Here is a 23,442-nt window from a genome sequence, read left to right on the forward strand (position 1 = left end):
ATTTATTATCTAGACTCGTATGCACGTTTTTCTTTGATTACTATAGACTCTAAACCGATAACTTTAAGGTGGTGTTTGAAGTACAAGATGGTATGGAATTAGGCTAGATTCCTGCTCCAAAACTGCTGCAATGTTGCCACTTTAAAATTGAAAATATCTAATATTAAAATCTTGAAACTAAATACAAACCTAAAAACATTCAAATAGATCCGCAAGCAATCAAAACCAAACAAAGGTTTATTTAAGGCAGTGCATGCCGAACGCGTCGATCAGTCCGAGGCTTCACATACTTTGTCCATAAAAAATTTCTCTTCAATAAAATATTCAGCCAAGAACTTCAATTGAATGTCATTTTGTACCATTAAGGTTCTTTGTTTTCTCAGCTCAACTAGAACATCAACGAATTTTTCGGGTGTTACTACCTCTCCTATTCTTTGAATATCCTTTAATATCCTGAACATAATAAATGTCCCCGTTCTTCCAACGCCTGCCTTGCAGTGGATGATTTTTAGCTTATCTTTTGGTATGTCTAAGGTGTATTTCCACAATTCCTCCATCTGCTTCCTTTCCAGCACGCCATGGTCTTTCCACATGGAACATTTAATCACCCTAATGGTTCTATTTTCAATTTTATATATTTGATCTATCAAAAACTCTGTTTCATCCAACATTTCTGCTTTAGATTCTAATACTTGATATCCTTTTAGGTAGTGTAGATTTTTTTCTAGGCAAATCAGATACTCTGCATCGCATTTGAGCAGAAATTCAACAAATAATGCACCAAAGGTGAGCTTTGGTTCCTGACAGGCAATGTAATAGTCACCATTTAGTATTATAAATGATGCATTGATATATTTTTTGAGTTTGTATTTGTCTGCCACCGATTCATCGTAGGGTGTGACGTCTCTATATCTGTCATATGGATGCAAAGCACGTCGAGAAAATGATATTGATAGGTCTAATTCGGCCATAAATCTTTGATACTGCCGTGTTTTGAGATGTTTTATTAGTTTTACTAATTTTGATGTATCAAACAAAGTTGAACGATCTGACTGCAAAAACATGGGTTAAAGCCATGTGCTTACTTCTTAGCCTTTAATTAATAATTTATTAACCACATTTTATTAGATCTTGAGCATAAGTTTGTACTAAAAGAGCTATGCAGTTATCTTACCGTTTAGAGCATTGATGTTCTTCTCAAGACTCTCAAAACCAAATACGCTGTGGTTGATGTATTTAAATGACTTTGTGCATGTTTTAACAAGCATGTTGGATCATTAATTACTTCTGAATATATTTGGACATTGATAAGGTTTTTCAAAAATTCACGTGGTAGTGATTATATGACTGGCATGTTCAAGGAAGTAAGGTGTGCTCTTTCTGAACTGGCATTTACTAGTATAACTTTTAACAGGATTGAATAATTTTAACTTGCATTCAACAGTATTTATCATTTCTAGCATCTGTCAAACGTCTTGTAGAGATCTTTCAAATCACTCATTAAAGACAGCGTGTCTATTATTTCCATCGTTGCTATTGTTTCGGCTTTAATCTTGTTAAAAAGTTTGATGTCGACCTTGGATTTTGCATAGATCTTAGCAACACCTTGAGCAATGCTTTTGATTGTGCCAACCTCATCTGTTTTTTCAACAGTTAGCTCTCCAAAGCATCCCGCAAAACCACTACCATTGTTGTCGCCAAGACCAGATTCGTCTTCAGGCACAATGTCGTATATTTTAGGGACTGCAATGATCTGCTTATTCTCAATGTGGACTCCAAAGTACTCTCTCAGCAGTTCCCACAGATCCTCATGTATACCAGTCTCAACCGCGTGCTGCAACTCAATACTCTCAAAGTTTCCAAACTCTTTCAAAATTTTCTGGTAAAAAACATTGAAAAGAAAAGACTCCTTGTCAATTTTTATAAGATTTGTTTGATGCTGAACAAAGATGTCATTTGCAAATACCCCAACAAACGTTAGCGACTTGAAAAATGATTGATCGATTTCTTTGAGTTCGCTCAACAATGACTTTAGTGAAATTAAGGAGAACTTTCTGTAGGTCTGCTGGTGTTTTGAAGTGTTTTCATCCAACCTTCTTACAAATGGTGACGAGTATATTTTCAAGGGACTAGACTGGACGGCTTTAGGGAAGATACTCGTATTAGTGACCGAAGCGTCTGAGGTATGGGCGCTTGTGTTTGGTAGTAAATCACTGGTATCTAAGACGCTACTCTGATCAGTGTTGTAGGTGTTTTCATGGTTGCTTATACTCTTGTCATTAACAACTTTACAACTCCTTGGACTATTTTTAGAAGAACTAGCTAAGCTTCCAATATTAGAGACAGCTCCTAAATTCAGGGTATTTTCATTAATTTCGAGGGTATTTTCAAAAATCCTGTCAAATGCCTGCAATATTTCAAGAAACATATTTTCATTGCCAATGAGCACCTCTGCCTTGCTGGGATGCACGTTCACGTCCACACTGTCAACAAACATTTCAATAAATAGCAAAAGGGACACATCCTTTTTTCAGGCACCTGTATTTTTGTAAAACCCTATTTTTCAGCGAATCATTCTTGACGAGCCTTCTATTTACAAAAAGAATAAATTTGCTAGACTTGAAGACTGCATTAAGCTCTGAGCATATAATCATGAATCCTTCAGACCACTACAAATTTAATTCATTAAGTGATCATCATGTCTTTAAATTTGCATGAAAGAGCATATGCATAATATGATGGCTAATCATGAGAAAGTAGACATGCCACAGACGATAGATGCAAATATGGCATTGTTTAATGAAATCACAAAAGTCATGCCTGTAAGTGTGATCAATATTATTGATCGAGCCAGATATTAGTACTAATGCTATAGTAGCTTATAAATGAGTGTCCCATTAATTAATATTCTTATGCTAAGTTTTCGAGCATTGAGCATGAATTAAAAATAATAAACAAAAAGCATGCAATATATTCTTTAACTAAACATTCAAATTTGTGTGCTGTAATTTGTTTTAAATTTTTTTCTTTGTAGTTTGATTCTTAATTTATCTCTTTAATTTTCCCACTTCCCAATCAGAATACTGAATTATGATTTGACCTTGAAACTAACCAATACTTTTATTGGTTGTTTTTGTATTGCTATTATTGCCACTTGTTTCTGTTTAAAACATTCTCCAACATCCACTGTTTTCCTTCTAAAATAATTATAAATATTCGAAGACTCAAATAAAAAATTTCTCCTCCCCCTAAGTTCATGAGCAGCAGCAAAGAAACAGTAAATGAAGAGCAGAAGACAGATAGCCAGATAGTAATTCAGCCCAAGTCCCCCACAGCTTCCTTGAAGAGAAAGATTGTGGACATCTCTCTGAATGAAGTAAAGCATGTCAAAATAGTGGAAGAGAAAGCAGAGTCGCAGTCGCAATCCTGTGCATTTTGCAACAAAAAGCTGAAATTCATCAGCACATTCACGTGCAGGTGTCAGAAGTCCTTCTGTGCACGCCACAGATTCTTTGACCAGCACAGCTGTACATTTGATTACAAAAGCGAAGCAAAGAATAAGCTTTCGGAAAGCAATCCAAAAGTTGCGCCAAAGAAGATTTCAGAGTAAATATGAATGTAGGCAGTCGTAAAGAGTGCAAAATAGAATAAAGAGGCTGTCTTGTTTATATCTCTCAAAGCTTTTATATACTAATTAAAGTATAATATTTAAAAACTGGCTCGACGTACTTGCATACAAGTGTCTGTAATAAATTAACATTTGGTGATTCTCTATGTGCTATGTTTTGGGTTCTTGATGAACTAATTTTAATGCGCTAATTCAGCATCACAATTATATTACAAAATCAACTAAATAGCCAGCTTACCTTTTGCAAAAACATACAGCTTAAATTTGTTTATTTACTATTCAAACATAAATAGAGTGCAAGTAACCCATAGCATGGAGCCGAAGACGTTCTTAGTAGAAGCTGGAAGACTAGTCCTCTACTCACTCTATCCCTTGTACATGCTGTATATAAATTTCATATTTCTGGGTCTCTTCATCTTGGATCCTAAAAAGTTTGGAGATGCCGGTGTTCTAGTACTTTTCATCATTTTTAATATTTTCCAAACATTCATAATTGTTTATTACATTTTAATCTTCACTTCAGATAGCAAAAGTACACAGGACATCTTTCCTATGACTTCCGATAGAAAAATTGAACGAAACTTTAGTAATATCAATCCATTTATAGCCGAGGCATTACAGAGAGGCTCCATAGAAAAGACTCATACATGTGGCATATGCCAAACGTATAAACCACCACGTTGCCATCACTGTAGTAGATGCAACAAGTGCTATCTAAAAATGGACCACCATTGTCTGTTCCTTGATGTGTGCATAGGCTTTCACAATTATAAGTTCTTTCTTCAATTCCTGATCTCAAATGTGATATTTATAATATTCTATGTCACAATTGTTGATGTTGACACATCATTGACCACTAACGCCCTAGATGCCGAAACAATAGTAAACCTGGCCATATCTTCTACTTTATCTGCGATCATTCTAGTAATATTTTGTCTAACCTTGGTTTTTCATCTCTTTCTTATTTCAAATAATGAAACGACGATAGAGTTTTTTGCAATAAATTCGTATCTGGAGGGTGATCACTCATATAGACACGTATTCCAAGAAGGCCCAATAACGCAATTCAGTGAGTCAAAAGATAGAAGACACCTCAATCCTTACAATCTGGGAACTAAGGAAAATTGGAAGGAAATATTTGGGAACAGTATTAAGGAATGGATATCGCCGTCGTTCACTTCGTCAGGGGATGGCATTACTTTCAAGAAGAACACCGTTGAAAAAGACGAGATATTCTTTAAAATATAAAAATGCAAGAAATAAATCTTATATTATAGAACGACCACCTCTTCCAATGTAGCAATCTGCAGACGTATCAAAAGACGTTTTCATCATAAAAGTATAATTTAAGTATAGTCCCGAGTATTTTCATATTAACTGTCCAGGTCAAAATCTGAAACTTAGGTTTGGCTAACGTCAAGTGGTGTATGTCTGCCTCGTTTTTCTGCCTTATTTTTGCCATCAATCATAATATTTCCCAACTATTCGTGCATATGTTTTTGTTGTGCAAAAAACATCCACAACAACGACTTTCTTATCTTTTCTCTTGAAAAATCCACTGGTCGGATGGATATAAATCTTTTCATTCAATCTATAGTGTTGATAACTTCCATCAGAAAGTCTAGTGCACAGATTGTGCTCAAAGCATCTACTAAAGACTCTTAGAGCGGTTTCAATGCTACCGTCCCGTGAATGATTCAAGTGTTTAAATATCTTATATGCATTTTCTATGCCTTTAAGTGAAATATTTGTTTTATAACAGAATTCAGCTTTATCATTGGAAGTGCAATAGTCCTCGAAGAGTTGGATAAGATACTCAAGATCCGCCTTTTTCTCAGCCTGTGCATCCAAGAAGTTGTAGCTTTCTTGACTGACCAGAGAAACAATAATTGAACCAAAATATCCGACGTGGGCTTCAATACACTGTTCGTAAAAGTGGGCCAGATGTGTATCAAACGGATGATAAATCAGACGTCTTCCGTAGTTGGTGATTTTCAGAACTGTGTTCCTAAGCACAGCCGAAAGATCAATAGATTCTGAATCTTTATCACAATTTTCTTCAAAAACTTTCAGACTTTCAAACTTTTGTGTTTTTATACAATATTACAATGCATTTCTTATCGATAAGAAATTCAATTGCGGCTTGTATGTTTTTGATGGGCGGATAATCGATAAATTCAAATGTAAAAATGTTTTTCTTTAAGTTTGTTATGAACAAAATAACGGTTGTGAGGTCGGATCTGAGAATTGCTGGACAATATAATGGAAGTTGTTGACTGGATACATACAGTCTAAAGCATACGCCAGGACCAAGTCTGTTGCATCTTCCCATTCTTTGAATAGCGCTATCTCTCGAAATTGCTTGAATTCCAAGAAACGACAGTCTGTCAAATGTTTTATTCTTGTACAGCCCAGTATCAATCACATATTTGATATTTGGAATTGTTAACGAAGTTTCACAGATATTAGTTGATAAAATAACCTTGGTCAGATCAGATTTTTCGTATATTTTTAACTGGTCTTTGTCATTCATCGTTGAGTGAACCTTGTATGGCACGACAACTGGAAGTTTCTTACAAAGTTTATACACATCATTTATATCCTCTTCACCTGGCAAAAAGACAAGAATGTCCTTCTTTTCTGCTCTATCTCTATTTTTAATTATGCTTTTTATCGCTAAATAGCATTCAGTAACATAATCGCTTGTTGGAATATCAAGATATTTAACATCCACAGGATGGCCTTCTCCAGGTATTTCGTATACAAATGCCTTGAAGAAGTCCTGTAGTTTTTTAGTATTGAGTGTTGCACTCATCAATATAAGCTTGTTTTTGTAGTTCGTCTTGAGGATTGACAAAATCAGATCAGTTCTGACAGATCTTTCATGAACTTCATCAACAATAATATAATCATAATCAAGATCATGAATATTATTCAAGAATGTGCCATCTGTAAAGATTGTGATTCTTGTTGATTCGTTGCACTTTTTACTAAATCGCATTTTGTATCCAAGATTCTCGATCTTTTGTGCAAGTATGCTGTAAAGAGAAGTTACAGCAATTCTTCTTGGCTCGATAATTGCCACTACTTTATCTTTCAAAAGAAATGGAATAAACGTGGACTTGCCACACCCTGTTGGACCTTTGATTATTGTTGTTTTGTGGGCTTCAATAGCTTTTAAGATCTCCTCTTGATACTTTTCAATTTGTAAAGAATATGAATAAAGTGACATGGAGTCTGGCGAAAATTTTACTTTCTTTAAGAAGATAGACAAAAATATTAAAAAAGTGATGTGGTGTTGCACTATGGCAAAATTCAAATCAATTTATTATGTAACCCAATATATCTGTCGGACTTTATTCATATACTCTGAAGTATTTCTGTTTTGTGCTTAAGTATTTCTTTCTTGGCTGCGGGTGTGTTGAGCTGGTTGTTTAGCCTTGAAATCATATGAAAATCAATAGTTAGTTCATCGGCTGAAGTTAAAAAGGTTTCTTTTAGCAATCTAATGACCATTTTCAAGCTATCATCATTCAATTCGCACAGTTCAACACAATTAAAGCCCAAGTCAAAGTCCTGATCAATGAAGAAATCTACCGTGTTTACAAGTAAGTAACCTTTCTCCATCAATGAAAGTAGCCTCTCGAGCAGTTTTTTGAGATAGAAATACTTAACATAGATTCCTGCAGTTGATATAATGTCTTTTAGGTCACACATCCGGCTATATTCATAAAGTATGAAATACTCCGACAAACATCTGCACGCATCAAAACCAAAAACATTCTTAAAAATCTTGCAAGATAAATATGAGCATTTCTTTAGAAAGAACATCTTTCCAATCATAGTCTGGGTAATATCAGCATTTTTCGCTATTCTTAGAAGCTCCACACCATCCTGCCCAATTTTTTGAACCAGATAAATGTATCGATCAAAGCAAATTTCTGAGTTCAACTTAAAGTCATCTGAAATTTCAAAGAATGCTGTTTCAAATATACTATTGCCATCAATTTTCTGTTTTTTGCAAACTTGCGAATCGTCTTTCTCATTTTCCTGTATAGAAATATAGCTTGAGGAGTCCATTACATACTCTTTTTCAACTTGCCCAATAAGGTTCATTGCATACTTGTTTTCTGCTTGCTGAATAGTTACAACTGGAACAAGTTTGTCATTAGCCAGCATCTCTGCTTCCTGATTTATATTCTCTGGTTCTTTTTCCACGATCTTTTGATGCGCATCCGAAAACAACACGCATTCCTGCGAATGTAACCCAGCGATTTGTTTCGCATTCATGGTATTGGCAATACCATCGTTTTGTTCTTGGCATGCCATCCTATCAACAGTTCCTAGTTGCATCTTGTTATCAGGTGTCTCCACAGGCTTATCCACTTTATCAAGAGGCTTGCTGTTCTCTCTAGACTTATCTGCTTGACCAAGAACTTTGTTGTTTTCTTCAGATTTAGTTACTTCATTAACCTCTTGCTGGATAGATTGGGAATGCTCAATGCCGGCCATGAAGTTTGTAATAATCTCTTTCATCTCAATTTTACCTTGAGCATATTTTTCTTCATAATTCTTGATTTTCTGAATTTCATAGTTTACTAAACTTTTTGGTGGATTAGTCAGATAAAAGAAAGTTTCATTAGAGCAGTTCCATGTTTTTCCTAATGCTTGTATGTTTCTTGTATTCAATAATCCCAGCATGTCTCCCTTTGAATACTTCTTTTCAAATGGAGGTATCTTCTCTATCGCCTCTTTGATTCTAGTTGCATCGTATACGTTGTTCTTTAGGGCTTCATGTAATATAAAATGTGCAATTTGTGGCTGGCTTTTCTTTAGAAAGTGTTGTGAAAGCTCAAGATATATCCAATGGTAAAAGGTACTTATCTGCTTGTGGTACATAAGTAGCAGAATTTGGGGATCTTTATATCGCTGGTAGTACGTTCTCCATCTTTCGATATATGTTGGATTGTTTCTGAAATAAGGAATGTCGATGTATGCTAGTAAAATCTCTTCCTGCTTTTCTTTGGTACTCTTTGTCTTCATCATGGATATAAAAGCAATAGATTATTTAACAAATGCAAAAGGAATCTGGAGTGCTTGACCAAATGAATAGGAAAATTATTTTGCCCATTGAAAACCAGAAACACCACAAATGTGCTGAGGTTTGGTCTAAAGTCTCTGATTTAAAAGTTTTGATTGTAATGCTAACAAGAAAGTAGTGAAACATGCCTATTTAATCTTTATGAACATATTCACACGAAACGTTTCGTTCTTGGGCGTTTGTGCACAGACTCCACCTCTTGTCTAATTAAGTTGAAGTCGATCAACGGCTTTGTGAAACACAAATAGGTGTGCTCTGTTGCTTAGCCATTTAATCGCCGATCAAATCACGGCAAACTGCTGTTGGCATATTCCATCACCAAGGTTTTTAACTAGGCATTCATGAAAAAAGTCCAACGGTTGCTATACTCGATTAATTTCAATCAACTTGTGATGTATCGAGAAATAGCATGTTTTTTAATGGAAATAAGGCCTGCATTGCTTTTAGACAATACAAATATAATACTTGCCCACATGTATTTTTGATCACAAAAAGGTCAAAATATAAATACATTTCTATCACTCTTATTCATTCAGTTTCCATCTTCCTTTAAAATTTTTAAGTTAATAAAATTTTTAAAGAATCACAACAAAGAATGGCATTTGCTAAAACATTGAAAGAACAGAAATTGCACATTTTCTGTGATTATTGCTTCAGAAACATTACTTTTCACACATATTACAGATGCGAAGATTGTAAGTTTGATTCGTGTGAAGCCTGTTTCTTTCAAGAGTTAGAAACCGATATTCATAAAAAGACACACAAATTTAGAGTTATATCAAATCTCGAGACGTGCCCAGACTCGTCAAATTGGAGGATGATCGATGAGCTTCTGCTATTGGATGGACTACTTTCATGTGGATTTGGAAATTTTGATGATATTTCTAAAATTTTACCTGCAAAAGATCAGAATGAAGTTAAAAAGCACTTCTATGAACTTGTGGGGATTGTTGATAATGAGGATGGGGAGAAAAGCTTTGAAATAATCCCAAAAAGCAATCCAAATGACTCATTTATTGCCAGTTTTATGTCGAAAAGAAAAGAGTTTGATTCAGAGATCCTTAATGAATACGAAGCACTCATTGAAAATCTTATTTTTGAGGACGACGATAGTGAACTGGACACCGAATTTAAAAGATACTTATTGAATAACTATAAAACTGTCCTAAAGCGTCGAAAAGTGTGGAGAAATTTTATCTTCGATAGAAATCTTACTGATGTAGAACGCTATTTAGATAAAGAGAAAACGGACATTGGTGAAGTTGCTGGGAGGTTGAAATGGCTTGCTCAGTTTATTTCGAAGAATGACTTTAACGTTTTTATTGCTGGTCTTGTCAGGGAAAAGCGGTTAAAAGAGTCATTATCAAAAAATCCAGAATTTCTTTCAGTTCAGAGTGAAAACTTGATGAACAATACTGCAAACTTGTCTGAAAAGGAACTGAAGCTTTGTATTCAGTTGAAGCTAGCTCCTGAGTTATACATCAAGCTAAAGAAAATGGCAATTGAAAGATACTTAGCACGGCTTCCACTCAAAGCCGCCCTTTTAGGCCTATTTCGAAGCGAGGATCATGAAAGAGTCATGGTTCTATACAAATGGTTTTTAGACCAGAACATAGTCATTGAAAATTAGTCACAGCCATAGAAGCTTTACCAACACATAATACAGCATTAGAAGTGAGTACCATTAAATCGGTTGGCCTTAAGCATTAATATAAATGAGAGCCATAGCCCATATCTTTTTGTGAAAGTACATCAAAGACAGGGAGTATATTTCTATCAACTCATTTGTTGTTTATTTATAAAATCTGAAACATTTATAAAAATTGCTTACGAATCTTTCATGAAACTGGAATGCTCCGAAAACTGCAGAAAAGCCCGGATTTCAATATCGGAAACCTCACTTGTAAGCATCATCAAGGATTTTCTGGACAGTCTCGAGGCGATCAACAGCAATCCAATGATTTTACAACAGTTTTATGACTATATAAAAATTAAATTTAATATTCCTTGTGAAAAGGGCATGCTATTCGTTGAAAAGATCACAATGGAGAGTGTTTTTAAGACGTTTAAACTGAAAACAGACAGTATGAATAGCCTAACAAATAAAAAAGTGGAATTGTATCAATGGATATCACCCAGACACCTGGAAATAAAGGAGTTAAATATTACAAAAATATTAAAAATACTCAGGAAAATGGAATCAACTGAAGTGCCATCAGTCAAAACATTCCACCTAATGACTTCCATTGAAAACCTATATAGAAAAGTGGGAAAGGGCGTTGGATTGGATGATTTCTTCCCGTATTTAGTCTACTGCTTTATAAAGGCAAACATTCAGGATTTATATGCTCATATTCATTATATCAACTTGTTCAAAAGGAAGTATGATAAAGACTGTAATTTTGAATGCAAGCACGGATTTCAAATACCTGTTGAATGTATATGCCTGATTTCTAAAGACTGGAAAAACGAAGATGAGTATTATTTGACAACAGCACTGGCTGTAGTAGATTACATAGCAAAGCTTGAATACTATAACCTGAAAATAGAACACAAAGAATTTGACAAAAAGATTTCAAGGAGTCTTGAAAGATTCCAAACTTCAAACAAAAAAGACGAGAGTTCTTCTACTTTTGAATTAAATCGTGAGCTTTAACCAGAAAATTAATACTAGCCACAAATTCATTAAAATTAACGAAAATTATTGAAAGTAGTTGTTTCTAAGGAGGTGCATTGAATGAAATAATGCACTATCAGAAAAGATCTTAGTAAAAATGATTTGCATGCAATCTATCTGACTGTATGTGACATTTTTAAGACAGTGTTTATCTTTGTGTAGCATCATAGCCTTTGCCTATCCAATACTCCCCAGAACCGCTAAATAGTATTGATCCATAATGAAGCATGAGAATGTAGTAATCTGTGAAAGCGCAAAAGATTTAAACGAACTAGCCATCTCATTGTGTGAAGGCAACAAAATATCGCTAATTTTCACATCCAAAACAAGCTTTGTTCCAACCATACAAACTATTTGTTCCAAAAAGGAGTTTATATTCTTTACCGAAAGCAGCAGCTACTTTGAGATTGTTACTGAGAATTTTGAATCATTTGACGCTTTTATTTTTGTGAATAAAAACTTAAACAGTTTTGAGAAAGAGTTGTTTAGACAGATACAAGCTAGGTACGGAAAGAAAACAATTCAAATACTTAGAAACCCAAAATGATTCCCATTATATAATCCTACTGCATTCTATCAAGAGAGAATTATCGTGGTTTGTACTTCATTAGTCTTACTGATAAGTATTAAAATTTTTAAATAAACTTATTTATTCCCAACCAGAGCCTGTTTCTGTTTCAATCGCAGACCGTCCAAAGTCACCCTCATCACATTGTGGTGCTGCAGGTGCAAACTGAACCTTGCTTTCTGCAATGTGCTCTTCAAGGAGCTTCTCAAGTTCAATTGGGTCCCTGAAGAAGAATAGCTCAACATTCTTCATATTATCTTCAAGACCGTCACCGTGCTTTATATAGTTCACTAACTTTGAAAGTATGAAGAATGATGCACCGATAGCTCTTGGAGACCTGTTGTTAATTGGAATGGCAATATCAACATTGGAAAGAGATGCATCGGTATTACAGAATGCAATAATGGGGCAATTAACCATCGATGCCTCATTGATAGCCTGTTTATCAAATACTGGATCAGAAACTATAATAAGTCTTGGCTCTATACTTCCTTTAACGGTGGTGTTTGTAAAAGATCCAGGAATAAATCTTGAAGTGATTGGCTTGCAGCCGACACTCTCTGAAAATTTAAGAACAGCCTTTCGGCCAAACGTTTTGCCACTGACTGCACAGATAGTCTCGGGAAACTTAATTCCTGTAATGGCTCTAGCTGCAAGTACAAACTTCTCCCAGGATTTTTCTATATCAAAAACTGAGATGTTATCTGATCTTTGGCCAAAAACATACTGTTTCATTCTGTGGGAGACCTTTGCACCGCCAAGATGCGATTGTGTGACAAAAAAAAGCTTGGCAAAGGATTCCGGCATTGGTATACTGCATGCATTCTTGGACATTGAAGGCCTAAAAAATTTTTAAAAATTTTGCTAGTAAAGAAGAAAAGAAAGTTACAAGCAGGAATATAATTTAGTTTTATTTTGGTACAGTGGAGTGCCTGAGTTTTTAGTAAATTTACTCGGTCTCGTGGCTTTTAAGCTCTGTTTTAATTTCTTCCAATATTTTGACAAGGTTGTCAGGTGTTACATCATTTCCTAAGAGTGTCAGCATGCTTTGGATTGCATCTTCATTGAAGCTCAGATTTAACTCATTTGCAATCTGCATTAAATATTTCACGTGGCCCATGGGACCAGAAATTTTCAGATTGAAATAAATGAAAGTCAAACAATAAGGCAATCGAAACTAATTGCAAAAAGTGCATTTTCTATAAAAATACGCATACCCATTCATAGGGATTAGCTCCAGAGTAGAAACGCCACTTAACTCCCAAGATCTAAAGATGCAATAGGGTTAAATGTTGGGATACAACAGTGTGTCTGCTTACCTATTTTAGTTTAAGGGCAACTCGCCCGTGAGTATTCTTTTTCCAAAATATGATTTTTTCAGTAAATATTTGTTTCTTAACCGTTTAAATGCCATCTCAACAGAATTTTCTTCTATTAAATCTTCAAATAACTCCCATCCTATGAGTGTTGCCTCAGTGACCAAATAAATAACGACAAAGAAGCAGTAAAACAGAATTAAATTGGCAAATATTATCAAGAGAATGGTCATGAGAATAACCGATAGGACTATTTGGTCTACTTGAAGATAAATTGTATCATATCTTTTCATGTATGGATTGTATGTACGGTTATTGAGTAATTCAAATATCTCTCTAATAACCTTGAAAACTTGGCTGTAGGCCCCAAATGCAATCTTTGAGCATATTCTAAGTGATGTTAGAACGTCAAAGCAGCAGCTTGGATCAAGAATGGACTTGTATGCCTTTCCAAGGACTATTTTTAGAATTCTGTTGTGTTTAATTCCGACAGGTCGATAAACAATATACTCTATTGATGAAACAAGAGAAATAAGCAGCGTTTTTCTTACCTTTTCGTATATTATTGATATTACTCCAATGACAACTAAATAAAGTATATTTCTTATCAAAATTGTCCTGATTTTCATGGGGTGGCCATTATTTTTGTTTACAAAAAAGAGATGTAATAAAATAAAGATATTAAAAGTGTTAAGACCCTTGCCATTCATTGAAGAGTTTTAAAATAATGTCAATGAAAGCTTAATGCTGTGGAGTGGAGCTGTTTAAACTTAAGATAACTGATTTAGACCACAAGGCTTTAAGCATCAGGTACGTATTAAAAGCTATTGCAAATAATATTTTATTGATTTTCTAGTCGATTTCTATGAAGATCGTTCATGGAAATAAATGTATTTAGTAGCTCAAGAGAGTATATTTTACTCATATCCATGTGCTGTACGATCTTTGGAATTGCGTTGATGATTTCTTGGAAAACTTCTAGAATTTTGTAATCAGGCTTCAGCCCTTGCTCTATTTGATCAAAGTATTGTATGATTTGATCAAGACTAGATTTGTACATCTTAAGACTATCCTTGATTTCCTCCACACGATCTTTAAGGCTACATCCAGTCCCCTCCTTTATGTCGCGTAAAAGATGTTCCACACCCACTTCTTCAGTCTCGTCTGCACCGATCTGTACGTTAAGATGGTCTAGCTGTTTGCAAAACCTTAGCTGGAAAATCTGAACTGGAATGTCACTAGCCTTCATCTGCACATCCACTATGGCCAAGACGGGATTCTCACAGTATTTTCTAAAGGCCTTTGAGATGTCCAAATCATTTTTATGCATTTTAGGACCAGAATGGTACCATCCAACAATCTTTTCTGCACAGTTTACTTTGTAAAACAGTTCAAACATATTTTGTAAATAGCTTGAATCAAAAAAGAAGCTGTTTTCCTTTTCCTCAAAAGGGATTGCGAAGCTATTTGTTATGTTGATTACAGAGCCATTGGCTGATCCTAGAAGAACACCAACGACCCTGGAGGCTGGCACTCTCCTGTAGTGGTCCACTACAGAAAGAAGGACCAAGGGTGCGATTGTTACTTTTTCTGTTACCATGGGAATGGGAGGGGCAAAAAAGGCAAATACAAATAATTCTAGGCGATTTGCACCAGGACCTAGAATGGTAATTTAATAAAACTCTATCATTTATCTTCAATTTTACAAATTTGACTGTGATGTGTTACCCTAATAATATCAAAACACATGTTTGCACACGTCAAAAGAATCTCATCAACATATATTCAAATTCTAACACTCGCATTGGCTATTATTATTCTTCAATCAGTAGCTCAGCAGTTTCTATGCTCAAGTTCTTCATCAAACATTTTTTCACAGATTCTTCTTGAATCCTCAATTACACTTGCTCTCAATGCTGTCAGGTGTATTAAACTTGAACAAAAAACTGAAGAACCAGGCATTTTGGAAGATATGCATGTTTTAATGTATTTCTTACAGCTCTCTGCAGTTTTGTTTTCTATTTCTGTGCTGAGTTCAACCCTTAGAAGCTATTACAGTCGAGTGTTAATTACCTCGCTCAAAACATTCGAAATTCCTTTTTTAGATCTCAAAAGCATCATTAAAAAAGGCACAGATGGCTTAGAGCTGGAGTTTAGTAGCTCACATATGTTGTCAACAATTATCCAATGTGTGTTCGTATTTGTGCTCACTATTTCCTCGATCAATCATTGCTCGCCTGTTGGAATATTAATTTTTGTACTTTTTATAGTTGTTCTAACTGTAAAACAAAGATATAAAGCCCGTGTGAATTCAATTTCATATGTAAGAGCAAAGATTATAGCCAAATCTTCTGAGATCATCATCACATTTCCATTCTTTCTGCTGTTTGGAAGTGTAAATGATATTAAATCATACAAAAATATTGCAAAAGCTCTATTTAATATCATTTCATCCATGTGTTCCAATCACCTGTTAAGCATTATACGCCAAAAGTATAATAATATTTACATACATACATGCATTATGGCCAAAGCATTCAAAATACTGAAAGTGTGCATAAAATCTAATGGTGTTTCAATACTTCAGCTCAGCGCCCTACTGCCCCTATTTATATCATTTTATATCCGCAATACTAGATTGTACGATATGTCGAAAGTAAATGCATTCAAACAGTAAATAAACTTGTGAAGACGGCATTTCATCATTCTACTATAACACAAGTTATGAATAATAACGACAATAACATTTCGAAATGCAAAGGTGGTAGTCTAGCAGCATGGCATGACAGGTTTACTTAACATTTAACTGGTTGCTATCGTAGTTAGATTTGGCGACAGCCTTCCACTGCCATCTTCGTTCTGTTCAACAATCCTTCGAACGACCTATCCTCACAAAACTGGCTCTTAAACTCATTCCTGGAATATCTGATCAAATGTTTTTGTCTCGCTTATAAGAACAAAGTTTGTTCTTTCATCATATTTTTTCATGTCATACTCTGATTCCAAGTATTGCCAAATGTGCTTAGATTCAATAATGTTTGGCTGTTTTAGGTTTCTGATCACTTTGACCATGTGGAAATGCTTAAAAACTCCAAATGGTTTTATATCTTCGAGTGCCTTTAAGATCCTAATTTGTATTGTAGAATCTGCCAGATTCAGCTTCTTCTCAGTCATCACCCATGCATACTGCAAAGTTTGAAATAAAATGTGAAAATCCAGGACTAGTTAAGAATGCGGTTGAAATCGATGACAAATCCGAGGTTAAATACACAGCCATAGACAATAAACTTATCCTAGAAATTGAATCAGACTGCCTGAAGATCCTAATGAAGATTGCCTATTCTGCCTGTAATCGAATTCAGCTTTCAATAGAAACATTCAATAAATTTAGGAAATGATATTGCAGCACAATGATATTTTTAATGACACATTTGTTGTTTTAACAATTGGTTTGATTTATTTTCTACGCTTCATTTTGGTGTCTCAACAGCAGAGATTAATTTTAAATATTGTAAACTCCTGAATAGCCCTGCTCTAGCCTAAACATTCTTACACCGAGTTTTTAGCACTAAAAATGAAATATTGGGTTAGCTATCGATATATTTCTGGTGCTAATAACAAACACAAGACGATATGATTTGTAATCTGCTTAAACCACACGGACATATCCATTGGGCATGCCCGGTATCTTCTGATCTTGAGAAATCGTGTTTTGTTTAAACATTAGAAACTGTGTGATCACTCGAGGCTAATGGTTTACATAGCGAATGCTTCAGCATCACCACCCATCTTCCAAAATAAGCGATGCAAGAAAAACAGTTTGAAGAAGTCTTTGACATGTCCATATTTCAAGAAAATACAATTGTAATAGACGAAGATACATCTCAGAACTGTGATTTCTTTATTTTAGAGCTGGTAAAAGCATTTAACTATACTATATTTCAGTGGAACGACTCGGGTGAGTTTTTGAAATCTTCCCTTGGAAAATACAATGCACAGGCAACAATAAAGTCTGTTTATACTTCTGAATTCAACTCCGAGGACATCATCGACGATATCTATACGCAAAGAAAGTTGGGATATTGCCATATCTCCAAAGTGAATGTTTTTAGGGCATCTACTGCAACTGCAAGAGATTTCTATGATTATGATATTGTAGTAAAGATATACAAGTTAAGAAGTGGGTGTTCAAGTAAGATCGACGGATCAATCAAGGTGTTTAGAAGAGACAAAATTTACTATGACCTTAAATATAAAGTATTTAGCGATAGAATAGTATATTTTGAGTAAATTAGACTGTAAATATACCTTTGATTTAAACTCTTTTACCTTAATTAAGTGCACTTACACTCTGAATGACTTTGACAGTTCATCCAACAGTTTGTGGCGTTGTCAGACAAAATCTGTATCTTTCTTTTAAAAGAATTTATTTAGTATTGTCTTTGCTCTAATCTTCAAGTTTTTTGCTATTTTTCGGTATCCCTCTTTTTAATCACATCTTCTCCAAAGTTAAATTCTGATAAAATTTCATTAATCACCTTATTGGCTGGCATATCATCGTCAGGACAAAGCATGTTCGTTATACAAATCTCCTTTAAATTACTGTTAATATCACTCTTGGAAATAAGTCTTAACTGCTCAGTATAATACAATCTAATCACTTCCACACACTCGTTAAAAATATCGTTATCTATTCTTGTCATTGGCCCATTCTTCAATAAAAACTCTAATATTAAACACATTCTATTCATCATTCCAGGCAAAATTACTGTTTGCCACTCAACATCATCGACTGTCTTTCCTACGTTTCTTTCTAGTTCCCATTCATTTTTTCTGTTACTGAATCGTTGTTTACTTATCATTCTCTGGTGAACTCTGTTAATTATCTTCTCGTCGTCCACTAGCTTGTCTACTTTACTTGCCTTTTCTTCGAGCTCCTTAACAATCTTTTCCCGTTCCAGCTGAAGATTTTCAGGACTTTTAACTATGTTTTTGGCTTGAATTATCTGTGGTTGTTCAGCTTTTGGAACGTGAATTTTCTCAGGGACTATTTCAATTTTCTTTTTTCGGCCTCTCTTCTTTGGTTGGGCAGGATTGTTCATATATGGGCATGGATAGCTGTAATAGAAAACACAAACATTATGGTGAAAAAGACAAAACAGAAGGATCCAGCTTTAATAAATATGTTTTATAATCTTTATTTAAAGTGTCGATGTCCTTTCCCGTAACTAAATAAACTTGAATAGCTAATTCATATTGGCACTGGCATGCATTAATGCAAATACTCATACTGCATAGACAGTGTAATGTTGATTAGCATATCAGTATCCAATTTGCATATTTTCCAACCCTCAATGAAATTCATCATTGCCATTGATGGGCCAGCTGCAAGTGGAAAATCCTCAGCTGCTGAAATTGTTGCAAAAGTTCTTGGATTTCAAAGAATCGACTCTGGGCTGCTGTACAGAGCTATAACGTACCTTATTTACCAGAAATTTGGAAATTTTCAAGCGCATGATTTGAACAGTGAAGAAGTACAGATTTTTGTAAATGCATTGCAAATTTCCCAATCAAATTCTAGGATATTTTATGATGGAAAGGATATTACGGATTATTTAAGGAATCCTGAGATAGACTTGAACGTTGGAAAGATAGCAAAAGAGCTCTACATTAGAGAAAAGACACATGAAATTCAAAGATCTCTGATGGAATTAGACGTGCCAGGAATAGTGATTGACGGGCGTGACATTGGAACTGTTGTAGTTCCCAATGCATTCCTGAAGGTGTTCATAGCGGCAAAAGACACTACGCGTGCACAGAGACGATCCAAGCAAACAGGCGAGAATTACGAAGATGTTCTAAAGAAGCTACAGGACAGGGATCGGGATGATATCAACAGAAAACACGGCCCTCTCAAAAAAGCCGAGGATGCCATATTGATTGATAACGATAATATTACTCTTGAAGAAACGGTAAATCAAATTATTAAATATTTTAAGAACAGGATGGATGGCAATGAAGAAGCATCCAAGAATCCATATTTCAACAAGACCGTAAATCTGATCTCAAAGTACTTTAGCGAGAGAAGTGTTGTTATTTAGTAAATTGTCTATTCTGAGTTTTCTTATTTGCACTTGATCTGAAGTCATGGCTAAGTGGAAGAGATGGAATGCTTGAATGCAAAGTTAACAATAGAATTATGTGTACATTTAAGGTTTTGTGGTGTAGCGGTAGCACTCTGGACTTTGAATCCAGCAACCCGAGTTCGAACCTCGGCAGAACCAGCTAGATTTTTATATCAACCTGCCATAAATGGGAATTTTTACAAATTGCAGGTCCTGAAATCTATGCTGCGTATGTTAATTCATACAATAAACAAGCTTTTATTCAACTAATTTTATTAAAGTGTCTGTTTTTTCTCAAACATCCCCACAAAATCCTTATGAATTACATAAACAGCAATAGCTGTCATTACCAATTCGGAAATCATAAGAATCCTGGCCCAGAACCTTGAGCTTGCTACCATTTTTTGGTGTTCGTATGTTCTCGTGATTTGTTTGCTTTGATCGGTAATAAGCTGATCCAAGAGACGCGCCAGCTCAGAAACCAGGTCAACGTCCTTGACGTATCCTAAGTGTCCTAACAGCTCCTTGTTTGGATCAGGTGATTTGTATGAAAAGTCTATTGGAAGCTTAGTTTTATTCTTGACAATGACTTTTATCTTTCCTTCGCTCGAAACATTAGTGAACAATGCAGCACTCTTTACTGAGTCGGTAAATATGGTTCTACCCTTTGGATCGATGAGAGAAACATCAACATCACCTTGTGTACTATATTTAAATTTGTATATCTCGTTCTTGGTCACAAGATCGTAGAATTCGAATGTTCCTTGTGGTTTAATTTCGATTTGTCTTGCCAGAATTAGAGAAAAGAGCACAAATAGAAACATAGGGGGTTCCAAAAACAAACAATTTGACAACACTTAAAAAACAATTTAAATATTAGCATTGTACTAAGCACCTTAAACATTGAAAATTAAACTAAAATAGGGTCTTTGTTGGCTGTATAATGACCTACGGTTTATTTTCAACATCAAATGTTATAGTGCATTCAACAGCTTCTCGTTAATTGTATACCATTTTTGCTAGCAAAGGTTGCTGAAAAGTTTAGTATTTCCAAAATAGGTGATACAGTATTCTTTATTATCGTCTTTTATTCATGGTTAAAGTGTGTATTTTGCAAGTTCAAATTACATGATGCTGAGTGATTGACTACGTTGAACATTAAAATTTTTTGAAGCTTTTGAAGATGAAAGGGTATGCCAAACGAAGAAGAAAGACAGTATTTGAATTTAATTAAAGAATGCATCGAAAATGGTAAGAGACAGAATGACCGCACAGGAACAGGAACGCTTGCATTATTCGGAAGATCAATGAGATATTCTCTAGAAAATGGGAGGTTTCCTCTTCTCACAACCAAGAATGTGCCTTTCAGAATAATAGCCGAGGAACTCTTGTTCTTCATTCGGTCTCAAACAGACAATAAGATACTTAAAGCCAAGAATATCCACATTTGGGATGGAAATAGCACAAAAGAATATTTTCAGAGGAGTGGAATCAATAGGGAAGAAGACGATCTTGGACCAGTATACGGGTTTCAGTGGAGACACTATGGTGCAGAGTATAAGACATGCATGGATAGCTATGAAGGCCAGGGCATAGACCAGCTACAACAGGTTATTGATACCCTAAAGAATAACCCAACGAGTAGAAGAATGATAGTAGTTGCCTGGAATCCTATCCAGTTAAATGAAATGGCACTACCACCCTGCCACTGCATGTTTCACTTCTTGGCTGCAGAGGGAAAGCTAACTTGTATATTGTATCAGCGGTCAGGTGATATGGGACTCGGAATTCCATTTAATATTGCGAGTTATTCGCTTTTAGCTGTGATAGTGGCAAGGTTAACGGGGCTTGAGCCACATGAATTTGTACATTTTATTGGAGACACCCATGTATACTTGGATCATGTTGAACCTTTAAAGGTTCAGTTAGAAAGAGAGCCAAGGGAATTTCCAACACTGAGACTAGCTGAGAAGGAGTATAAGAAAATTGAAGACTTTCAAGTTGAAGATTTCATAATTGAAGGATATAACCCATATCCCAAAATTCAAATGAAGATGTCAGCGTAATTAAAGCTATCTGTTTGATTATTTGAATAATTTAACAACGACTTTTGTTTGTATTTACACTGCTATTTGTATTTTCATTTACTTACACTATTCTTGCATACTTGGCCCTTCTATTTAATATTATTGTTCTATATTCAAGATTCTGTCCTGTTTATTGCACATTCCCATTTGTTGGTATGCTTTAATTTGCTATCTCTTATCAATCAGTTCAATACTCAATGATAGAAAGCTAAATACTATTGCTGTTATCGAAAGAAATATAAAAAATATTTGCTGATCGGCCAAATATTGAATTATTAAGAATGAACAAAGAACCAAAATGAGTTTCTTACAACTCAAATGGACAAATCTCTTTTCTAAGAAACTGGGAACAAACAAGTAGGCGACAAATCCAATTGCTTGTAGTATTAACACCTGCGTATTATCATCAATTCTTGAAAATGTCCCAAAGAACCCAAACAGCGCGGCCATGTTCCCAAATACTCCGTTATTCTCTGTTTTAAGAGGAATGAGAATGCTTTCTTCAAGTGGAATCACTTTATCATGTGAAAACTTCTTTTTTTTGCTCTTGCCTTTGTTTAAAATGGATGTTCTTACAGAATCAATACAAAATATTACCTGGCAAAGTGAAAACCAAAAAAAAATTGTATTTGTGTCAATTTCTTTGAGCAGGGCTTTGATTATGGGAACCAATGTTGTTGAGAAGAGTAGAATGAGTACAAATGCTTTTAATATGGGCTCCTTTAGATCCAGAAAACTTTTTGTCTCGTAAACAATAAGCAAAGGAAAAGCAGGATGCTTTGACAATTCAATTATAAAGCATGTAATGCAGTCAATATTCTTATATGCAGCGAGATAAAGTCCTATCGATGATATTCTCAGCAATAGTAGCCTTACAAATGTATATGAGGCATGAATCTTTGGTTCTTTTATTTGTTCTTTTTTCATTATTTCTTTTATGTGAATTTCTTTTATTGTTCTAACCATCGATTGTGGGTAGATCATTAAAACAGCAAATTAATATAGAATATTAGAAAATTTATTAAATGCTATTTGTTAACTGATTATCTCCTTTTTGAAAGGAGATTTGTGATTAAGAAAAATTTTACTGCCCCGTTGACTATGCCACAGCCATCTAACGGTAACCAAGAACAGAGTAGAAATCCAAACAACGAACCAAGTGGACAAATGCAGCCAAACATTGAATACAACCAAGGACAGTATCCGCAAGGGTATTATGCTGCACCAGGTGGAAACCAAAATGTCTATGAAAACCAGCCGGTGATGGAAAAGGGATATCCACAGCAGCCAATGAATGGCTATCCACCTCAAACACCAAGTTATCACCAACAATACTCAAGAGGATATGCTCAATATCAACCATTGCTAATGCAAACAGGACCTCAAGCCAATTATCCACCGGCTCAGCCAGGATACCCACTCCAGCCTCAAATGCAATCGACTTACAATCAAAATGCACCACAAGGATATCCTACATCTCAGAGAGTTTCGCCACCAACTGCACAGCAGCAGGCTTACAATCAAAATGCACCACAAGGATATCCTACATCTCAGAGAGTGTCGCCACCAACTGCACAGCAGCAGGCTTACAATCAAAATGCACCACAAGGATATCCTACTTCTCAGAGAGTTTCTCCAGCTGTTATGCATCAACAGCAGCCGCACATGGCAGCTGATATCGTCAATCAGCAGATGCAGCCTCTGATTGAAGGCAATAACATGAATACTGTCATAGAATCAGCAAATAAAATAGTTGATGCATATGCTAATGATAACTCACTTAAGACACCTTATGAAAATACAATGACACCTGCACATAACATGCAAGCAAACGTTGCACAACAACCAGAACACTACCAACAACCGATATATTATCCACCACAGGCTTTACCGAATACTACTCAAGTCCCCACTTCTCACCAATATCACACTGTGCAGCC

At 35.2% G+C, this 23,442-nt stretch overlaps 22 protein-coding genes and 1 non-coding gene across 23 annotated transcripts; 11 read left to right on the plus strand and 12 right to left on the minus strand.

Annotated features, from left to right (window-relative positions):
• Positions 1 to 269: 269 nt before the first annotated feature.
• On the minus strand, positions 270 to 1,064 carry VICG_00534 (uncharacterized protein; the record flags this gene model as incomplete). The annotated part of the gene is made up of 1 exon (XM_007603924.1): positions 270 to 1,064. The coding sequence occupies one exon, from the start codon at positions 1,062 to 1,064 to the stop codon at positions 270 to 272; it is 795 nt and encodes a 264-aa protein (XP_007603986.1).
• Positions 1,065 to 1,456: 392 nt separating this feature from the next.
• On the minus strand, positions 1,457 to 2,497 carry VICG_00535 (uncharacterized protein; the record flags this gene model as incomplete). The annotated part of the gene is made up of 1 exon (XM_007603925.1): positions 1,457 to 2,497. The coding sequence occupies one exon, from the start codon at positions 2,495 to 2,497 to the stop codon at positions 1,457 to 1,459; it is 1,041 nt and encodes a 346-aa protein (XP_007603987.1).
• Positions 2,498 to 3,256: 759 nt separating this feature from the next.
• VICG_00536 (uncharacterized protein) lies at positions 3,257 to 3,610 on the plus strand (the record flags this gene model as incomplete). Its single annotated transcript, XM_007603926.1, has 1 exon — positions 3,257 to 3,610. One exon carries the CDS (start codon positions 3,257 to 3,259, stop codon positions 3,608 to 3,610), a length of 354 nt encoding a protein of 117 aa, XP_007603988.1.
• Positions 3,611 to 3,940: 330 nt separating this feature from the next.
• Positions 3,941 to 4,876, plus strand: VICG_00537 (uncharacterized protein; the record flags this gene model as incomplete). The annotated part of the gene is made up of 1 exon (XM_007603927.1): positions 3,941 to 4,876. One exon carries the CDS (start codon positions 3,941 to 3,943, stop codon positions 4,874 to 4,876), a length of 936 nt encoding a protein of 311 aa, XP_007603989.1.
• A 213-nt stretch (positions 4,877 to 5,089) lies between these two features.
• VICG_00538 (uncharacterized protein) lies at positions 5,090 to 5,644 on the minus strand (the record flags this gene model as incomplete). The annotated part of the gene is made up of 1 exon (XM_007603928.1): positions 5,090 to 5,644. A coding segment is annotated over one exon (555 nt), but the record flags the coding sequence as incomplete, so codon positions are not given.
• A 61-nt stretch (positions 5,645 to 5,705) lies between these two features.
• VICG_00539 (uncharacterized protein) lies at positions 5,706 to 6,860 on the minus strand (the record flags this gene model as incomplete). Its single annotated transcript, XM_007603929.1, has 1 exon — positions 5,706 to 6,860. The coding sequence occupies one exon, from the start codon at positions 6,858 to 6,860 to the stop codon at positions 5,706 to 5,708; it is 1,155 nt and encodes a 384-aa protein (XP_007603991.1).
• Positions 6,861 to 6,988: 128 nt separating this feature from the next.
• Positions 6,989 to 8,674, minus strand: VICG_00540 (uncharacterized protein; the record flags this gene model as incomplete). Its single annotated transcript, XM_007603930.1, has 1 exon — positions 6,989 to 8,674. One exon carries the CDS (start codon positions 8,672 to 8,674, stop codon positions 6,989 to 6,991), a length of 1,686 nt encoding a protein of 561 aa, XP_007603992.1.
• Positions 8,675 to 9,324: 650 nt separating this feature from the next.
• Positions 9,325 to 10,359, plus strand: VICG_00541 (uncharacterized protein; the record flags this gene model as incomplete). The annotated part of the gene is made up of 1 exon (XM_007603931.1): positions 9,325 to 10,359. One exon carries the CDS (start codon positions 9,325 to 9,327, stop codon positions 10,357 to 10,359), a length of 1,035 nt encoding a protein of 344 aa, XP_007603993.1.
• A 210-nt stretch (positions 10,360 to 10,569) lies between these two features.
• Positions 10,570 to 11,385, plus strand: VICG_00542 (uncharacterized protein; the record flags this gene model as incomplete). The annotated part of the gene is made up of 1 exon (XM_007603932.1): positions 10,570 to 11,385. One exon carries the CDS (start codon positions 10,570 to 10,572, stop codon positions 11,383 to 11,385), a length of 816 nt encoding a protein of 271 aa, XP_007603994.1.
• Positions 11,386 to 11,626: 241 nt separating this feature from the next.
• On the plus strand, positions 11,627 to 11,953 carry VICG_00543 (uncharacterized protein; the record flags this gene model as incomplete). The annotated part of the gene is made up of 1 exon (XM_007603933.1): positions 11,627 to 11,953. One exon carries the CDS (start codon positions 11,627 to 11,629, stop codon positions 11,951 to 11,953), a length of 327 nt encoding a protein of 108 aa, XP_007603995.1.
• A 102-nt stretch (positions 11,954 to 12,055) lies between these two features.
• VICG_00544 (ribosomal protein S2) lies at positions 12,056 to 12,808 on the minus strand (the record flags this gene model as incomplete). Its single annotated transcript, XM_007603934.1, has 1 exon — positions 12,056 to 12,808. One exon carries the CDS (start codon positions 12,806 to 12,808, stop codon positions 12,056 to 12,058), a length of 753 nt encoding a protein of 250 aa, XP_007603996.1.
• A 490-nt stretch (positions 12,809 to 13,298) lies between these two features.
• On the minus strand, positions 13,299 to 14,000 carry VICG_00545 (uncharacterized protein; the record flags this gene model as incomplete). The annotated part of the gene is made up of 1 exon (XM_007603935.1): positions 13,299 to 14,000. One exon carries the CDS (start codon positions 13,998 to 14,000, stop codon positions 13,299 to 13,301), a length of 702 nt encoding a protein of 233 aa, XP_007603997.1.
• A 131-nt stretch (positions 14,001 to 14,131) lies between these two features.
• On the minus strand, positions 14,132 to 14,890 carry VICG_00546 (uncharacterized protein; the record flags this gene model as incomplete). Its single annotated transcript, XM_007603936.1, has 1 exon — positions 14,132 to 14,890. One exon carries the CDS (start codon positions 14,888 to 14,890, stop codon positions 14,132 to 14,134), a length of 759 nt encoding a protein of 252 aa, XP_007603998.1.
• Positions 14,891 to 15,037: 147 nt separating this feature from the next.
• VICG_00547 (uncharacterized protein) lies at positions 15,038 to 15,967 on the plus strand (the record flags this gene model as incomplete). The annotated part of the gene is made up of 1 exon (XM_007603937.1): positions 15,038 to 15,967. One exon carries the CDS (start codon positions 15,038 to 15,040, stop codon positions 15,965 to 15,967), a length of 930 nt encoding a protein of 309 aa, XP_007603999.1.
• A 233-nt stretch (positions 15,968 to 16,200) lies between these two features.
• On the minus strand, positions 16,201 to 16,464 carry VICG_00548 (uncharacterized protein; the record flags this gene model as incomplete). The annotated part of the gene is made up of 1 exon (XM_007603938.1): positions 16,201 to 16,464. One exon carries the CDS (start codon positions 16,462 to 16,464, stop codon positions 16,201 to 16,203), a length of 264 nt encoding a protein of 87 aa, XP_007604000.1.
• Positions 16,465 to 17,094: 630 nt separating this feature from the next.
• Positions 17,095 to 17,580, plus strand: VICG_00549 (uncharacterized protein; the record flags this gene model as incomplete). The annotated part of the gene is made up of 1 exon (XM_007603939.1): positions 17,095 to 17,580. One exon carries the CDS (start codon positions 17,095 to 17,097, stop codon positions 17,578 to 17,580), a length of 486 nt encoding a protein of 161 aa, XP_007604001.1.
• Positions 17,581 to 17,756: 176 nt separating this feature from the next.
• VICG_00550 (uncharacterized protein) lies at positions 17,757 to 18,392 on the minus strand (the record flags this gene model as incomplete). The annotated part of the gene is made up of 1 exon (XM_007603940.1): positions 17,757 to 18,392. The coding sequence occupies one exon, from the start codon at positions 18,390 to 18,392 to the stop codon at positions 17,757 to 17,759; it is 636 nt and encodes a 211-aa protein (XP_007604002.1).
• A 252-nt stretch (positions 18,393 to 18,644) lies between these two features.
• Positions 18,645 to 19,391, plus strand: VICG_00551 (cytidylate kinase; the record flags this gene model as incomplete). The annotated part of the gene is made up of 1 exon (XM_007603941.1): positions 18,645 to 19,391. The coding sequence occupies one exon, from the start codon at positions 18,645 to 18,647 to the stop codon at positions 19,389 to 19,391; it is 747 nt and encodes a 248-aa protein (XP_007604003.1).
• Positions 19,392 to 19,503: 112 nt separating this feature from the next.
• Positions 19,504 to 19,574, plus strand: VICG_02259. Its single transcript has one exon. It is a non-coding gene; the product is annotated as a tRNA-Gln (tRNA).
• A 116-nt stretch (positions 19,575 to 19,690) lies between these two features.
• On the minus strand, positions 19,691 to 20,239 carry VICG_00552 (uncharacterized protein; the record flags this gene model as incomplete). Its single annotated transcript, XM_007603942.1, has 1 exon — positions 19,691 to 20,239. The coding sequence occupies one exon, from the start codon at positions 20,237 to 20,239 to the stop codon at positions 19,691 to 19,693; it is 549 nt and encodes a 182-aa protein (XP_007604004.1).
• A 369-nt stretch (positions 20,240 to 20,608) lies between these two features.
• Positions 20,609 to 21,481, plus strand: VICG_00553 (thymidylate synthase; the record flags this gene model as incomplete). The annotated part of the gene is made up of 1 exon (XM_007603943.1): positions 20,609 to 21,481. One exon carries the CDS (start codon positions 20,609 to 20,611, stop codon positions 21,479 to 21,481), a length of 873 nt encoding a protein of 290 aa, XP_007604005.1.
• Positions 21,482 to 21,670: 189 nt separating this feature from the next.
• Positions 21,671 to 22,468, minus strand: VICG_00554 (uncharacterized protein; the record flags this gene model as incomplete). The annotated part of the gene is made up of 1 exon (XM_007603944.1): positions 21,671 to 22,468. One exon carries the CDS (start codon positions 22,466 to 22,468, stop codon positions 21,671 to 21,673), a length of 798 nt encoding a protein of 265 aa, XP_007604006.1.
• Positions 22,469 to 22,603: 135 nt separating this feature from the next.
• VICG_00555 (uncharacterized protein) lies at positions 22,604 to 23,440 on the plus strand (the record flags this gene model as incomplete). The annotated part of the gene is made up of 1 exon (XM_007603945.1): positions 22,604 to 23,440. A coding segment is annotated over one exon (837 nt), but the record flags the coding sequence as incomplete, so codon positions are not given.
• Positions 23,441 to 23,442: the final 2 nt, after the last annotated feature.

Source organism: Vittaforma corneae (assembly GCF_000231115.1).
Source record: "Vittaforma corneae ATCC 50505 unplaced genomic scaffold supercont1.3, whole genome shotgun sequence".
Classification (NCBI taxonomy): Eukaryota; Fungi; Microsporidia; family Nosematidae; genus Vittaforma; species Vittaforma corneae.